The sequence below is a fragment of the Dermacentor variabilis genome, chromosome 5 (genome assembly GCF_050947875.1).
Source record: "Dermacentor variabilis isolate Ectoservices chromosome 5, ASM5094787v1, whole genome shotgun sequence".
Lineage (NCBI taxonomy): Eukaryota > Metazoa > Arthropoda > Arachnida > Ixodida > Ixodidae > Dermacentor > Dermacentor variabilis.
Window position 1 is genome coordinate 101175331 of NC_134572.1, and position 18078 is coordinate 101193408.

At 42.6% G+C, this 18078-nt stretch overlaps 1 protein-coding gene and 1 pseudogene across 2 annotated transcripts in view; both read right to left on the minus strand.

Annotated features, from left to right (window-relative positions):
- LOC142582998 (uncharacterized) overlaps positions 1–13440 on the minus strand; it is a 46785-nt gene extending 33345 nt beyond the window's left edge. Inside the window, exons 1-4 of one of the 2 annotated variants that reach the window (XM_075693211.1) lie at positions 13089–13438; positions 12459–12555; positions 10179–10248; positions 6166–6259 (exon numbers count right to left, since the gene is read on the minus strand). In XM_075693211.1, the coding sequence (XP_075549326.1) occupies positions 6166–6259; positions 10179–10248; positions 12459–12555; positions 13089–13149 (322 nt within the window). In that variant the 5' untranslated portion in view covers positions 13150–13438. Of the gene's footprint in view, positions 1–6165; positions 6260–10178; positions 10249–12458; positions 12556–13088 lie in introns of both variants that reach the window. The other variant, XM_075693212.1, reaches the window with a different exon arrangement.
- A 2751-nt stretch (positions 13441–16191) lies between these two features.
- Positions 16192–16366, minus strand: LOC142583828 (U2 spliceosomal RNA; annotated as a pseudogene).
- Between the last annotated feature and the right edge of the window lie 1712 nt (positions 16367–18078).

Here is an 18078-nt window from a genome sequence, read left to right on the forward strand (position 1 = left end):
GCTATAAAAATAAAATTATTGCGTGTATGTTATTTGTGTGCGCACCAATTTCCTAACCAATATGACCCAAAACATTTCTTCGGAGCTTGGATGCTCCTCCATAAGAGCGCGTTGCATCACCATCACCAATGCGGCGTTGCAGCTTTCTGTTTTGTTTACGTTGCATCCTGTCCCGAGCAGTTCCAGTTTCTGTGCTGTTTTTTATGCTATTAAGGTCGATGGCTTGGCAAGGCATGAAAAAACAGTTTTGGGGGTTTCGATGAGCTACAGTTTAAATAATTTTGCTCACGTCTGCTCCGTATAAACTTCGCTGAAGTGAAAATGTGTCCGCGAAGTAGTTTGTGTCGGGGGAATTTCGATACATTATGTTCTATGGGACATTGACAAGGAATTAAGAAATCTTCATTGTGGCGAAAATTTCGTTGAAGTGGACTTCATTGTGCCGGGATAAGACTGTGACTAGTTTTCCAAATGGTAAGGCTTGAACTGCAAGTGCCTCAAGAGGCGTTCGGAGTTCTAAAGCCCAACATGCTACACACTTATCAACTACACTTGCAACACCACTGGATGAGGTGTTAGTGCCCTCACAGTTCATGTGGAAAATGGTGAATGGCGGCAGAAAGCCTGGCTGTGTAGGTTTTTGGTATGTTTCTTGCACACAGCACCTTTGGATTAAATTGATGTAAGCGTTCTTTAACATCATCGAGGTTGTGAAGAAGACCTCTGAGGTTCCAATGTAATAGTTCTGTATATATATTGTTAGTAATCTGCGCTTTGTGTTTAAGAGAGAAAAAGCTATGCTAGCCCACAGTGCCCTTTCCGGGCCCCGTCATGTGGGGTTTGTCTTTTTCGGTGTGTTCTTGAGAGTTGCACCAGTGTTTCGGCGTCTGGGATGCTGATGCATCTGGCAATGTATCCGTCACCTCCGCCGAGGCACTGGAGCTCGCAGTGTACGCTTGCAGGTGTTTCGGGCTTCTCTGTTCATGCAGAGGCCCTACAAGCCCTAACATCGTAGAGCCTGCAGGCCCAGAGGACTGCTGGCTCTTCATGCTTGGAGGCAGAACAGCACTAGCTGATCCCGCAGTGGGGGATGAGTGGCGCTACGGCTGGTGCACTCTGCATGGCCCGAACGGCCGCTGAGAACCATTGTGGCGCTATCCCCTGCTGTGCCACTTTGGAGAATGAAGGTCCATGTACAAATGAGAGGAGTTTGGACGCTTCTTTGAATGAAATGCTTTCTTTGACCTTGAGAGCGAAGATTTTCTTTTCCTTCTTCCATGAAGGACAGGTTCGAGAATATGCAGGGTGGTCGTGTGACGTGCACTTTGCACAGGTAGGACAGGATTTGTGTAAAACAAGTTTTACAAGGCCTGCCACTATAACCAAATACGTTATAACCAAGGTTGGTCATCCCACACACGGTTAACCCTTGCTGCCCGGAAAGCTGGCAGGAAAGGTTGAAAGTAAGAGACGAAGATGAAGTTTTAAGAGGAGAACAGAAAAAGGCAACTACATACAAATTTCCCCAGGGTGGGTCAGTGCGGGGTAGCCATCTACGTAAAGACGGGGCCAAAGGGGTGTGTTGCCTATGCAGAGGGGCTTTAACGCTTTAGTTACCGCGAGAAAAAGGTAATTTCTTTATAGGTCTCAGAAAAAATTATTTACCACTACAAATAATATACCAGCACACATTGCAGCATAGCATATTGTGCATAATGAAATCTTTCCAAAAACATGTTGCAAAAAAAAAATTATAAGGTAAATACATTAAAATTCTTGAAGCCATTTTTGCTGCTAGTTGATAAAAACAACAATAAACACACGATACCTACCAAAACATTAATATGAAAGGAAATTCAGAATATACATTTCAAAGATAAGTAGCCCGTGATTAGTATCTGAAAAAATAAGCGCTCAATATATCGCCATTCTTCGGATACAAAAAAACAATGATCAATTCATCGCTCATGCCATGCGGTGAAGCAGTTCCTGGATTTTGGGAAGCATAGATGCACTCAACAATTTTCCCACAAAACATAGGGTTTTTGTTTAACCTTGTGGTCCTAGTAACACAGTTCCGCCTTTTCTACGTCTTCTGAGGATGGTTCGATGAAAAGTCCAAGGAACGTACTGCGCCAGTTCATCTAGAGTCATGCACCTCTTCCAGGACCAATCCTTTCAGCATAGCTAGGCAACTAAAAGATTATGCATCCAAGCACATCTGTTTGCATTTATGCAGATTGTCTTTATCACCTCTGCAGAGGAGAAGAGTAGAAAGAAATCCCACGCCATTGTAAACTGTCTTGCACTGATCCGCAGTGTTGGGCTGAGATGTGCTACGGGAGGCCTTCTTGGCGTGAAGGCAAGTTTCTTTGCTGCCGATGGCAACACATCATAAACAACCGAAGTATGCAACCTGAAGATAATCAGTAGAGCTCTCAGGTCGTGAAAAAAGATCGGCAGATAAGCGCGCACAAGGAAGGAGACTGCTCAAGGCCATAAAGGAAACTCGCTGGTGAACAGCTGCGGATGTCCCATGCTGACTCAAAACATAGTTGCTGTGACTGCTCGAATCTGCTTTACTGTCAACCTCGGAATCATAACTCGAGTCCTCATCACTAAATTGAAGTGTAGGTGCAGCATAGTTTCGAGCATGACGCTTTTCTCGTGACGCAGCTGCACGGAACGACGCCATGGGAGCGAGTTTCGATAACTGCGCAGCGACAGTGGCAGCACCCCTTGCGGAGATTTTAAAGAGAAGCGAAAGCAAAACTCTTGGAAACTGGTTGAAAATTCCAGGTCCAGATGCTGGACATGCAGCGGACCTTTAGAAATACACCTTGGCAGAATAAAACGACTCGGACTCCAAACCAAAGCTCACTAGTGAACAGCTGGCGTCATTTTCGGTTGATTATCATTGCTGAGCACTGTAGGTGTAGAGTTACCAAATGTAGAGATGCATCCCCAGAAATGGGGGCCTTTAGAGACGTTCTTGTTACATAGCTTTTACATCCCTGTAAAATGCATTGTCAGTGATTCTTGGTCAGGCACTCGGTGCACCTAAAGGCCACAGTAATTAGTGTGTTCGTGAAAAATACCATCTCATATCCCAAGTTTTGTGTGGTAACTGTTGAAGCTTTATCATCACCATCACCCTAGTTATGGCCGCTGCAGGATGAAGGTCTTTTACAGCCATCTACAGTTACCCCTGTCTTTGGCTAGCTGATTCCAAGTTGTGCCTGCGAATTTCTTAATTTCATCACACTGCCTAATTTTCTGCTGTCCTTGACTGCACTTCCCTTCCCTTGGAACTCATTCTGAAACTTTAATAGACCATTGGTTATCTGCACTATGCATTACATGGCCCGCCCAGCTCCGTTCTAGAACATCGGATAATCCGATTTGCTCTCTAATCCACAATGCTGTCTTCCTGTCTCTTAACATTACGACTATCATTTTGAAGCATTAGCTTTTCTTAGCTTCTTGCTCAGTTTCATGCAGCCTGCTGTGCGAGAGGTGAGTGAGAGAGAGCATGCAACACCATGTTGCTCAGTTTTGTGCCGATGGCACCATTCGCAGGAGCAGTCCTCGACAGCATGCCAGGAGCTGCTTTAATGGGCAGAAGTGTGCACTTCCACCAGTGAGAGAGAATAGTTCAGTCACAATGATGCAAAGCCCTGCCACAAGGTCACGGTTCCCTTGAGCCCCCCAAATAGCCTTGCGTTCCGTACATCATGGGCAATGGAAACCAACCCACATAGTGGGTGTGAGCCATCTCCAAAGGCAAACACTCACGAAACCAACCAGCAAACCAACCTATTGCAGCCACAGTATCGTGGATTGCCATGGTGAAAGCAGGAACTTCAGACTCCCAAGCAATAGAGCGAGCTTGAGATCAGGAGTGGAAATGCCTAGCCCACTAGAACTGTACTGCCTTGCATGCCATGGAGGTAGCAGCAAGTCGACGTGAGATGACTCACCTATTTGAGCTACAGAAGCAGAAGCAAAAATTATATCAGAACTCATCTCTCGACAACTGTCGACGGTAATGCGATTAGCATTCGAGTAATGCTGCAACATGCTGCATTTCTGAAGTCATGTTTAGTTAACATATTTAGCAGTCATTCTGAGAATTCGGTTGCTTCGGCTATTTCCGACATACTCAGGTTTTGTCCCACTTTGCCATGTCATTTGCTTGCCAAGGTCACCCATGAGCATGGTGGCATAAGTAACTGCATGACGCTGATGCAGTGACGCCGACAAAATGACAACAAAGAAACGACGTTGATGGAACGACAAAGGCGGTATGACGATAATGGCATGACAATGAGATTATGATTCTTAAACGATGACAGTGGTATAATGATGAAATGAGGACAATGGTATGACAACAAAGGCGGTATGACAACAATCGGATGAGGAAGCTGCAATGATGACAATGGCACGACGACGATGGCATGACAATGGTGGTATAATCACGATTGGATGACAACGGCATGATTACAATAGAATGACGGAGAATGATTGATGACGAAACAATGACAAAGCGATGACGTTACTGAAGTGATGACGATGGTAAAATGACGGCATGATGACAATGGAACGACCATGATGGCATCCTAATGATGGTATGACAACAACTGTATGATGACAATGCAATGACGATGATGGCATGACAACAGTATGAGGACAATGGGATGACGACAATGTCTTAATTACGACGTCATGACCACGACGACATGAAGACTATGGTCTCGCAATGAATGCATGATAGCAACTGTCTAATGACGACGCAATGATGATGAAATGACAATGGTGACATAATTCAGATTGTATGATGAAGGATTGATGACGATGAAATGACGAAAGCATTGTGACAATGATGGCATGACAATAGGATGACATTACTGAAGTGATATCGATGGTAAGATAACAGCATGACGACAACGTTATGATGATTGTTGTGTGATAACGATGGCATGACGAGAGTCAGATGACGAAATTAGAATGAGGACTATTGAACAACTGTGATGCAATCCTGGCAATGGTATGAGAATGTGTGCATGGTGACGTCACGACTGCTGAGGACAATGGGATAACAATGGCATGACGACAACTGCATCAAGAAGCCTGTATGATGACGATGGCATGACCAGCATCAGATAAGTAAGCTGGAAAGCTGACAATGGAACGACTATGACGGTGGTGTGACAACGAATGCATGACAACTATATGGCGGCGATGACATGATCACAACCTACCAATGTTTGGTAACACTGGTGAATGCTGGTAAGCTTCCATACAACTATGGGAACTGCAGTAAACTCAGAGCACTAACAATGCATGAACTTGTGACACATGCTTTGTTATATCAAGATCAGAATATTCCTTTGTCAAGGTGATCACATTTTCTTTGAGCATGCAGTATGTTCCCAGTTGCACATAAAGTGCAATTCTTGAGTTTAGGTTATGGTGGTATATTATAAATGCACAACTAATGCTTACTTATGCTAGACATGTCATCAGGGGTAAAATAAAATATTCAATGTCATCAACTTCCAACCTATATTTAGATTATGTCATGCTCCTTAATGTGACACAAAAGAGTAATGTTAAGTAAAGAAAGGTTGTTGAATTACACGTCTGCACTAACAGAAATGTCAGTTTTGCCGTGAGCAGAATTTTGGTAAGCAAGAAAAAGAAAAAGGAAAGACTTGAAGTTCATGCATTACCTTTCTATAGTGCCATGAGATTTGGACACTGCCCAGGACTAGTTATATCAGTGACTAAGAATTACATAGCATTCTAAAAAAGCCAAGGATTCAACCTAACTAGTTTCAGAACTTTTCTGTGTGCAAATGACTCGAATATGCGAAAACACTTTGAAGTCCATTGCATCATACTAAAGTACCAGCGGTGTAGTTTAGGTGCAATGTTTGAGAAACTCTCGCCTTCATTTTCAATGCTCACAGCAAGTATTTTTCAGCCAAATAAAATTGGTCTTCACTGTCCTTTTAACACGTTGAGCTACTGCAGGCAGTTTTCTTTTTATTAAATAAACAATTTACTAATTACTCTACACACACTAGAGGCTTTCATAAAGGCAACCCTGCAGTGATTTCAACACATCATTCAAGATAATAGACTTGAAAGGCAGACTCTCACCATTAACCCACTGCTTCATTGCTTCATAGCTGCTGGGAGAGGTTATGTCGTACGCAAGAATGGCAGCATTGGCTTTCCTGTAGTATAAAGGTGCCTGCAGCATTGAAAGGAAATAAAAAAGAAGAAGACTGCATTGAGTGTAATGTTAACTAACACAATGTACAGACTTTTGTTGACTCTGAATTTATTTTGAAAACTATAAAAAATATTTTTATTTATCACTGGTTCCTCTAGTGCATATACTCTGCATAGAAACTACAGATTACAGTACATTTAGCAAAATGTGTCCAGCACTGGTTCTCTTGCTCACCTTCTTCACTGATAATGAAGGTGAGGGCACATTCTTTCTTACCAGCTCAGTACATTGCTTACTTGTAGGGCGAGCTCAGTACACGGATACTGACACCAATATGTCCTCTGGCCAAAGCTGATGTTTTTCCAGCACAGTCTTCCAAATTAATTAGGAAAATAATAAAAAAATGCATTACCTCAATTTCTGAGCTAAATCTGAGCGATAACAAAACCAAACTGCAAACCCCAAAAAAGCAAATCCTTTTGGCTTCACACAGACATGCCGATTACAGTGAAAAAACAAACACACAGCAAGTCTGCAATGTCGCATACACTACAAATTATTCATTTTGTGAAGGAAAACCAGGCAGACTGCTTTAAGCAGTAAACACCACTGATCTCCAAATGGCAGAGTTTAAACAGCAAATGATGCCAGTCATTGCAGCTGATATCCATTCATTATGCAGGCAATGTTGCACTAGCAGTGACAGATATGTCATGAAAACACTTTTCAGAAATCTTGAAAAGGGCAAGGAACAAAACAAACTGAGGATGCATGCAGCACGCTGTCTTCTCCTATGGCATTCTGTAGCATAAGGAACACTGGTAAAATGTTAAAAACGATGTTGTGTGTTTTAGATAGTGGCATGCCTCAGTCAGGCTAGGCATTATAAAAATAAATGAACAGGAAACATGAAAGTGGCTTTATGAACAAAAGAAAAAGAAATCAGGATGTGTGCATTTCCCGTTGCACATTTCAAAGCATTGAGCAATATATTTGATATGAACTTCCTCTTGTATCTAGTTCCGTGTTGCCAGCAATATGATATCATGTGGCAGTGTGCCAAGTAGGTGTTCCACTTTTAAACATAAAACATGCCATCAGCGATTAGGCTCTAGAGATTATATTTAGTGCAACTGTGAATGGAAGGTGTCACAGTCATGTGAACATTAATTTCGTCCACTGACATTACGTTATAAAGGCTTTCAAATAGATCGGCTTATCTTTCACAGAAATGGCTGTCATGGTCTGTTCCTTGATTCAAAGCATCAGGAGACGACCTTAATTAAAATCGGTCATCCAGGCTAGTGTGCATGTATAATACTGTCACAAGTTTCAAACATAATACTCACAAAGTCATGATAGGAAGGCCACATGTTTAAGGTACATAAGGCTATTATAAAGCGCAACAGCTACCCCTTGTTGTACTCTTGGTTCACGCGGAACTGCAGCGGGATTTATTTTTAAGCTCTTTCATGTACAGGAGTCTCTTTCCACAAAAAAATCTGAATGCCAATGAAAAAAAAAAAAGGAAGCATGGTAAGGGAGGCTAGGAGAACACCACTGATTAAGAACGAGAAAAAAGGGGAGCTGATGGTCCTGATTATTGTTAGTCAAAATCATATAAAGCCAACAGACAATAAAATCAAGGATAACATAGGGTAACTTTCCTGTTTTTGTTTTTACTAACCTAAATGTAGAAATGATAAAGTAAAGGAAAATGAAAGTAGACAAAAAGAACAACTTGCCACAGGTGGGGTAAGAATTCCTGTCGTCGCATTACGCGTGCGGTACTCTTACTAATTGAGGTACCGCAGCATTGTTTTCCCACTCGCATTATTGGGTTCTATGTGTGTCCTATATCTAGCCCAGGCAGTGTTAGCCAGTGCCATAACTCACGGCAATGGCGGCGGATGTAGAATGCACTTTCAACTGAAGGTGCCACTTTCATTAGGCTTTACTTTATCATTACTAAATTTCACACAACTGCAGATCCCATTTACAAGATTGTGACTAACAAAGATTGGGCCCTTCGGTTCCCCTTCTTCTCGTTTATCGCATAGTGGATGTATTGACTCTGGCAGCCTTCAGGTGGTAAACGACAGTTCAATTGGCCAGCTGCCTGCCTCTGAAGTTCACATGCTACACGACTTGTAGGCAGGATGTTCTACATCTACCGCTATAGCCATGGGTTATGGAGCAGGCTAACACTTCCAGGGCTAGACCTAGCACATACATAATGCCCAAGAAAATGGATGGGAAAAACGGCTCGGGGTAGCTCAATTAGTAAGGGCATCGCGCATGTAATGCGAAGACGTGGGTTCTTGTCTAACCTGCAGCAAGTTAATTCGTCCACTTTAGTTGCTTACTACTTAATCATTTCTACATTTAAATAAAAAAAAAGAGCAAGTAATATGCCCTATGCTTTTCTTGTATTGTATTCATTGCCAATAGGCGTCTTATGATTGTGACTTCTGATTAGCTTCCTCTGACAGGGACCAAAAGGTTTGAGGTGGTCAACACATGTAACTGTCATGCTGGCCTGGCTCCCTGAATTCTCTATAAAACTCGGCCCCCTAACAGGTATTTCTTGTTCTTCAAACAGCGAGCAACAAGGCAACCCCTGCGCATTCCTGCTGCTCGCAATGGGCTTTATTCTTTCAGCACCTTCCACTTTACCTAGACAGTCAGATGTATGAGAAAATCGCGGGCCTTTGTTGAGCTAGCAAAAATTGTTCTCACCAAAAGCATCACTACAAAGCTACGAAGTTAAATGAAAACAAAACAGAACAAGTATTTGAGCTCTATCAGTAGACTACACATATAATTAAAAAAGAAAGAGCAAGAGGGAGAGAGAGAAAGAGGGAAGAGAAAAGCCCCTTTTACTGCGACAGGAGACTTGATAAGCCAGAAAATATGCGAAAACTAAAGATGAGTGGCTATACTGCTTTGAAGTTCCTGCATCAGCTTTCCTTTTTAATTTTAATGACGTCTGCTCGGACCTAGCACACTGCATTCTAAGGAAGCCAAAGACTACATTTGGCAAGCATAAAAATATTTTACAGAGTCACAACGGCCCAAAAACAAATAAAGGTGCCTTACAATCCTTGACATAACACTGATGTACTGGTGCTGAGGTTTAAGGTGACATTATAAAAAATAATAATAATAAGTCGAGCTAGATCACTATATTATTAACCTAGAAGTCTACCATCATTTACTGTGTGCAAATATACCACTTTGTTGTGTAGAAAAATTGCATCAAAGATCCTGCGCTGCAGCTCAATCTGAACCGCCCGTGCCAAAACGAACGAGATGACATAACAGACACGTGACCTATCTCTGTGGCGCTCTGTGCGAATCAGCCAGTGCTGACGTCACAGCAGAGGTACCGCAGTTCACAACAGGTAGCACCACTTTGATTTTCCATTTTCTTGGTGACCTTTAGAAAAGCTGTTTCTGTAACGAGTTACGAATTTGTTATTACAGAAGCCTAATCTTTCAATTTCACTTGACGTTTTACTTTAGCGTGCCTTTAAGCAAGAAACTTAAGAACTAATAATTGGACCTTTCTCTTTTTCCCTTCTAATAACCGACCTATCGCTGCAAAAATTAACAAATGCAGAGCTTCGAAGGAACATGTTATCAGGTTAAACTGATAACGTGTTCCTCTTTAGTGCCCTTTTAATACTATCTGCAGTGAAGAACAATATGGTTTAAAAATATATAGGACAGATTACCAACAAGGGAAGAAAATATATCCCCATGGAACAGATAGAAAAGAGTGACCTTCATGCTAACCGCTTTGCTTCAAAAAGTTGACCAGAAGCAATTGGTCACTGGTCTGGCACCAACGCTACTATGCAGTATGTATAACAAATTGAAGCCATTGCGTGTCAGAACAGATTTTGTAAGACAAAAAGAAAACAGTAAACGTTACCATTGCTTTGAATCTTTCTTGGCCTGCTGTGTCCCACAGCTGAATCCTCACTCTGGCATTTTCCACATTCCTGGAAAAAGTAGAGAGACATAAAGAAAAAATGGAGAGAAATGAGAAAGGCTACAAAACGCAATTTATTTTTTCTTTCAGCCATGCTTAATATTAAAATTGGGATAAACAGTCTCTATGGTGGACACTGTCTTTCTGAAAATATGTTTGGCCAGTAGCAACAAAACACTGTTTGTTGAAGTATAGTCCAGAAGTGTTCCTGCACGTTTCACCAAGTATGTGACATGACACAAGCAATAACCATATCCTGGACTGCTACGTGACAGCAATAACAACTGCAACAAAAAGAAAAAAAAGAAACAAGGAAGACAGGAGGATGTGTTCATGTAATTCACTTGTCACATGTATCAACAAACAAGAATAGATTGGTGAGCTGTGCTTTCATTTACTATTACTAGATCACTAGGCACAAATAATCCAGCAATTGGGCAAAAAATAAATGCGTTGAAGATACCAGAAACAAATTAGTATTTCAGGCTCAAGAAAGGCAAGAACAGGCACCTTACATTTGAATTTTAGACAATCAGAACCATTCAATGGGAATATACTTAAATATTTGTGGCAAAAAATCACAGAACACTAATTTGTGTTATGAGAAGTGGCACAAGCATGCAAAAGAGCTGTCCACAAGTCCAGGCACACATTGCTGGGAAAACAGGGCATCGCAGGACGGACGAATGACCTATTTCAGCGGACCAGATCATTATCTTACAAAGAGCAGAGATAAGCATAAGCAAACATTTGATGTTTAAAGATCAAGTGCAATAACATTTTGTGCCAGAAGCCTCATGCTAGGTATTGTATATATAGGACAGCCTCCTTGCAAAATTTTACATATTAAACCCATGTGGATGTCACAAGGAGCTTGTAAAAACAAAATTTTCTAATATTTAAGCTTAAAAAATATTAATGTCATTACCGCTCACCAGAAATGATACGGAACCCCAAATTTAAAGTTTAAATTTAAACTTAGGAGTTAAAATTATTTTTTGCAGGCTCAGATACTTGTTTATTATTAACCATTTACATTGCCTCTGCAAGATGCAGATTAAGATATCTCACATTATGGGAAGCAGGGGTAAGAAATTAAATACAATGTTATCATTCAACTCTTTATGTTTTTTGTGCTAAACAAAGCCGACGCTATGGTAATACTAGTTTATTTGTAATTCCATAAGTTCAATGCATTAACCTAACCAAACTTTCTCCCTCCTAACATCCTTTCAAATCCACTTCTGTTGCTACTTGGTGCTTGTGTAAGAACATTTCTGTATCTAGCAGATAGAAAGAAACAGCATCATTCAACAACAAATGAAACCAATGTATGCTACAAAATATAATTTTTATTTGAAAACTGAGAACAGTGCCCCAACAGAAAAAAATCTAGGACTCACAACCACACATGCAGATATATGCAATGTCAAGCTTTTAGCTCTAATTATAGCCATGCAGTGCAAGAGAACTTGTGCCAACTTATGAAAGCATAATGGTGAACATACTGAAAACCTAATGTTTAAACCTTTTCTACACTTAACACTCCACTGAGTCAAGAGACAGCATATCTTGCTATGTAATTTCCACTATAGGCCTATCAAGGCATCCATGCTAAAATAAAGTAGAGGTTTTGTTTGAAAGGGTGCAACATTTATGCAGGAACTCAATTGCAGTGGTGTTGAAATAGAGGCGGGAAAGAAGCTTCATATGCTCAAGTTAGCGATTTCTACAAAGTAGTGTACCATAAACTGGCAGCTTTGTAAGTTCATATCAGCTAAACAGCACCTTACAAGCAAGATGCAAAGGCAAGCAATGGCTAAGCCCTTAAAATAATGCAAAAGCAAGCAGTCTGATGTCTCTCTGCATATAATTATGTGTTTTTTTAAGGCAAAATAATTTGAGTGCCACAGGAAGTGCCAGTAGGATTTGCCTGTCTTCACATTGAACACATTACCAGAGTTCTGCATTTGAAACAGGCATTGGGGACAGGAACACATATTCTCGTTAAACTGCCATCCAATGGGACACATGTACTTTGCGTTTTTATACTTCGCGCAGCAGTGGGGCACAGTTATCTGCTTAAATTCATTTATGTAGCATCCACTTTATTTTGTAGTCTCTTACATACGTACGGCATTGATATAACGACAGAGCTTACACTGGGGACCACAAGTGTGTGTATAAAGGCTAAAGTCAATGACGTTAGGGAGCACTTACACTCTAAGGGTTGTGAAGGAGGCCCCTATTGTTGGCGACGTCGTGCCAACAAATTTCTTTTGAGAATATCTTGTAATGATGCTTGTTTTACCAACCCCTGGAAACCAAGACAAACATGTCCAATTTGAGAATCGTTTATGTCATGTAAAAAAAAAAAAAAACGATACACAGTATATCGAGGGAACATTTAGAGCTGTACGTGTTACATTCAAACGGTTCCGATGTGTTTCACTTAACTTTAAACTTCAGCTTCACAAGTTTACAGAACAGACCGAGCAATGTATCCGCAAATCCGCGTTTTTAATGTTAGTGAAGTCGTTCGTGCTTGAGTCCTTTAATTATCACCAACTACGCGCATGCACGCACGCGCGCACAAACGCACACACGCACGAACAATGAAGCACACCGCTTTCGCGCTACTGACGAAAGGCTGTTCATCCTGGCATCGCGGTACATGCCCTCGCGAACTTTTACAGACGACCGTATGAATAATGTACGCGTAAGCCCTTACAAATCGATCACTAAGCACGCGCACCGACAAAGCAAACTCACCGCGCCACAACCGAAACAAAGGAGCTAAAATCTGTGAAAGCGCCACAGTAGCTAACGGAGAAATGAAATGAAACTGACCTAGCGCTCCAAGCAAAACAACTTTTGCGTCGACTACCTTCGGTTCTTCGGCGGTTGTCATTTTCGCACTACACAAGAAACCCGGCCTGTTTAGGACATCATTTCTCGGGCACCACTGCTGCGCTATGCGTTTCGCCTTGTCGCGCCGACAACACCGCAGTATGCAGAACAGCAAGAACAAATACACACGCAGCGCTTACAGTCACACCCTCACTTCTACACGAGAGCGATTGGTGGCAACCACGGCAACTGCCAAAGCAGCTGAGCCGGCTGAGCGGGAAGGGCAACGTTTTCTTTTTCTCTACTTTCGTCATAGAGTAAAGTCTTTTTTCACTTCTTTTTTACCTCTCAGAAGGCTCAGAAGTATGCCTGACTTTTAACAAATAAAGCCAAAACAAGCCTAGCAAACACGAAAAAAAATGTCAGCACTAAAAACAGTTTTGACATAAAATATGTCACTTTAAATCAAAAAGCCAAATTATAGTTAGAGTGCATTATAGTTCTGATACTTCAGCAACAACCGTAACCCTGAGGGCAAGATACTGGCGCCTCAGTCGCTTGACAAATGGCGGGACATTCAAAAAACATTCCTCCCCCCCCCCTCCCCGATATCTCAGCTAAATTAACCCGTAACTACGTGTAACGAACAGATGTCTAATTATATCTTCCGCTGCGCGAGCACGCCTGATAAAGTTATATTAATGCCAGCATTGGAAGTAGCCGTCTACATTGAAATAATGTGGCTGCGATCACGTCGTCGGTGACTTCCACGTGTCACTCGGACGTGGTACGGTTGCACACACGTGTATTCATTATGATCCCATATTTCATACTCATGACCCATGGTGTCCTCACTTCTGATCGACAGCTCATGGGTACCTTTTATTTCTCACGGCGTAACATGATCACCAGACACTACGCGCGGTACCTAGTTTCTTCGGTTTAACTGAAAATCAAGCCAGTTGGAGGCCCCAGTTACTCTCAAAATAATTTCTTCGAACTGAATCGACAGGCAAGATTTGAGGGCACGACCGACGTTCCTACTAGCAATCTAATCACGGAGGGCGAAAGAAACGCGGCAAGTCTCCATGAACCCAACGTGAGAAATTGGAACAGTGTTGTCAGGCCATGAAAATATAGCAGTATATTCCTGTTCGAAAAATCAGTAGCAATCAGTAAATCCTTATGCTGACAAAAGTGGTATTTTAAACGAAATTGTTTCCATCACGCATCCAGTGCTTCTTGTTAGTTCTGTAACGTGTGATCTGTGAAGCCAGTACCCCGATACAATATTAAACTCCAAAATTCATGGCGCAGTGGATTGTTTGAGAAACAACACGGTGCACAGCTAATCTTGATACCATAACTGCTGAAAGGACGTCTTGTTCCAACTTTCAAACCAATTTTAGAAAGGCCTCAGATCACATCAGATGCCTGAAGTTTCAAGTGTTTATTGTGTTTTCGACTGTGGTTTAGCGAAAAAAGGAAAAACCAGATGAACATATTACTCCAAGCTCGTGTGCAGTAAAAGGCGATCGCAATTCAGCAGTTATCTACAGAAAAAGTAGCAGTAGAAAAAAGTATAACATTTTGAAATAAACAGTAGATTTCGCCAACGTTCTTTCTGGATGACGCCAAAAATCAATACATTACGAAGCTTTATCACTGAATCACTACTAATTAAAAAAAGAACAGCAGGCCTACTGGTAAATCAGTAGCTGTGACAACATTGAACTGGAAGTGTGACCACCAACAAGTTCCTTTAGTAAAGTTCGGCATCCCTGATTCTGCCAATAAGAGTGTACTGAAGGTGCTACACTCCATGGCATGTCTGAAGATGACAGCTGGTGACAAACTGACGTCACTGCCCTTGGACGTTGGCGCGCCCGGTGGTCGAACGCACTTGCTCCATACTGTGTATAGTTATTGCTGGCTTGTGTGGATTCGGACTCGCTTGAATAGCGACATGTGTGTATCTGTGTGGGGACGCTTACGGTGAGTATCAGTTGAGTGGGCTCGTCAATTGATCAGAGGAAAAATGGCTTCCGCATCTTGGAGCCCACTGACTCCAAAACTTTCGCAATCACTAGCTGGCGACATTAGACGCTATCCAAGCGTGTGCCGATTCTCAAGAATACGATAGTGCGTATGCCAGGTCGTGTTTCGGAAAGCAAACCAAATAAATGACATGCTTCACGCGAACAATTTGCTGGATTGCGTTGTGTCTTACCTGTTCCACTTGGAACTTACCTGATGGGTCATCCTTTATTGAGTTGCACGGCGTACTCGGACCTTCGAGCAGCGCTGGCAATATTTCGTATGCAACTAGGTCACTCGATCTTGTTGTAATATTCCTCCAGGGCACTGATCTTGACCCCTATAGCTATAGATGGATGGATGGATGTTATGAGCGTCCCCTTTGGAACGGGGCGGTGGTTTGCGCCACCAAGCTCTCGCTATTATACTGCCTAATGTCCTACCTAGGCTAAAAAAAAAAAAAAAAATGAAAACACGATGATCTCGTACACCCAAATTTTCTGACCCCCTATTGTGAACTTTGCTTTTGTACGTCTCCGTTTTTTGTCGTTTCCCTACTTTTCTTCCACCAATCTTCCAATCGCCTTTTACTAATCTGTTACTAATCGCCTCTTACTAATAAAAATTTTCCCTAGCTTTGCAGCAGCAAGCACATGCTTCTTCTTCCTTCTTATATCTCGCTTTATAGGTGCGTGTTCTAAAGCATCCTGATCTTGCTTCGAAAAGAGCTTCCCTTTGAGTTATCATAATTTGTTTCTTTCCTGATTTCAGCTAATCGTCAACTTCGTGCGCCCTCTGATGACAACCGAAATAACCTCTGCATTGATTACATTGCGCAAGATATGCGTGCAAATGAGCTCACGTTAGTAACGCTTTGTTTGTTGTGATGCACACTGCTGCAACACTTCGGAGTTGAGAACGTATTTTAGATGTCCATTGGATATCCTTGGATATCCATTGAAGGACATCCCATAAACGTTTCTTTTTACAGCGAAGCTGTATATGGCTAGGTTCTGGAAAAAATTGGGTGCGTCTATCCAGCCGTGTAGATCGAGAATTTTCCCCCATACGGTGGGCCGATCTCGAAGATAGTGCAGTACCGGGTCGACCCGTGGCGGAGGTGAAGCAGGCTTTAAGTACTCCGCCAACTTGCAAAAATAAGTCTGATATCTTAGGTCCAAATATAACCTGTTTCAGGTACTAAGCTGATAAGAATATATACTACACGCCATGTCTACGTTCGCACCACCCTCCCTTTGTGGGCGTTCCAAGCGCTTGCGTATCTCCTTTACTTTCCTTCCGCTCTCCCATGGTGGTGGTCCCGTAAGCGTGCTGCCCGCCAGAACCGCGAGGCGGAAAGAAATGCGAACCGTCCATGTGGCCCCGATCCCGCACACTTGGAAGGTTTCACCGGAGCAAAGGCCAGGTTTCAGAGGCAGTTTGTGGGGAACCAATTTTGTGTGGCCTCTGTTGTGTGTGACCGCTTGTGGTTTTCGAGTGACCTCACAACCCTTACTGCACTGCGGGACGTCGACCAACGCACGATCGCCTTGGCTACTGCGAAGCAGCGTGCGCCCTCGGAGTGCGGTGAGGTGCGTGTAATTTCTACGTGCCGGGATTCGCTAGTAAAATGTGTCGTGCCGCGTTTTGAAACAACACGTGGGTTTTTATAACCCCCCCCCGGTGCCTCATCTTCTTCCGAGACTCAACATCGTGGAAGAGCGACTAGTCGCGCCACGGCTTTCATTTATGTACATACGGCGTTTGTGACGTACGGCAATGCACAGTTCACCATTAAGGGGCTCGCATACACAGCTTCGCTGGCCATCCGCCTTCACAGAGTGGAACGGCACTGATATTTTTTTTTCTCGGAAGAGCACTTGTATAATGCTTCCTATGGTGTGCACATTGCAAGTCAATGCGAAATATCATATATCTTGCCCGACTTCAATTACTATCTTACGCATTTGTAACGTTGATAGCTCTGCTCAATGTATCAAATTTCACTAAGCTAACCTCTTGATACTAAGCCTCGAAATGCACGCGACGTGTAGCTTGGGATATCCCAGGCATAATCCGGAGTGCGACATCAGCGATATCGGTGCATGATTAAAAGGGGTTCCGGATATGGAAAAACAGAAACAAAAATTAAGCTTGGGGCTTGTTATTGCAGCTCGGTTAGTAACCGGAACTGTTCACGAATCAATCACACGGAAAATGGCGTGCACGAGACACATCTGTGTACTCTGCGAAGAACATCAGAAGCATGTGCAGCGAGAGCATTATGAGAGGGGAAAACACAGAAGACACCGCTTGGGCAGTAGAATAGGAAGCTAACTATATTTTCGGAACCACTGGCGTGCAAGGAAGATATCTTCGAAAAATGCGTGTTTTGAAAAGAAGGAGAGAGAGAGAGAGAGAGAGAGAGAGAGAGAGAGAGAGAGAGAGAGAGAGAGAGAGAGAGAGAGAGAGAGAGAGGCGTTCTTGGCTTTATGGCCTTGACCACGGCAAACGTATTTACCACACATCGGCAGACATGTCGGTCATCTTGGTTTCGAGATCTCCTCAGGGGTCATGACCGGCGCCTGATTTGCAACAGCCACTATTAAGAAGTTCACAAAGAGTTTTTGTCCTGTTTTACATTCTAATCTATTGTTACTGTCCTCGCGCACAGTACTGGAAAGGTGATATTACGGCACAATATTTTCTTCGGAGAGCACGTGATCAGACTTGGTGCTGGGATGCGTGTGTTGACTTCCGCCAGCCAGGTATATCAAGCGCAGTTCGTGAGGCCAGCGTGCTCGAGCTGGTCGAGCTAAAGCGTGAGCGACTTTCCACGCATGTCACATGAACACCATTCATAAAAACTAAAGTCCCGTGGGTTATTAACAATCGCAGTGTGAAGGAGGTCAATGTCTCGCCCACCATGTATATTAGTCTATTAGGGGAGTAG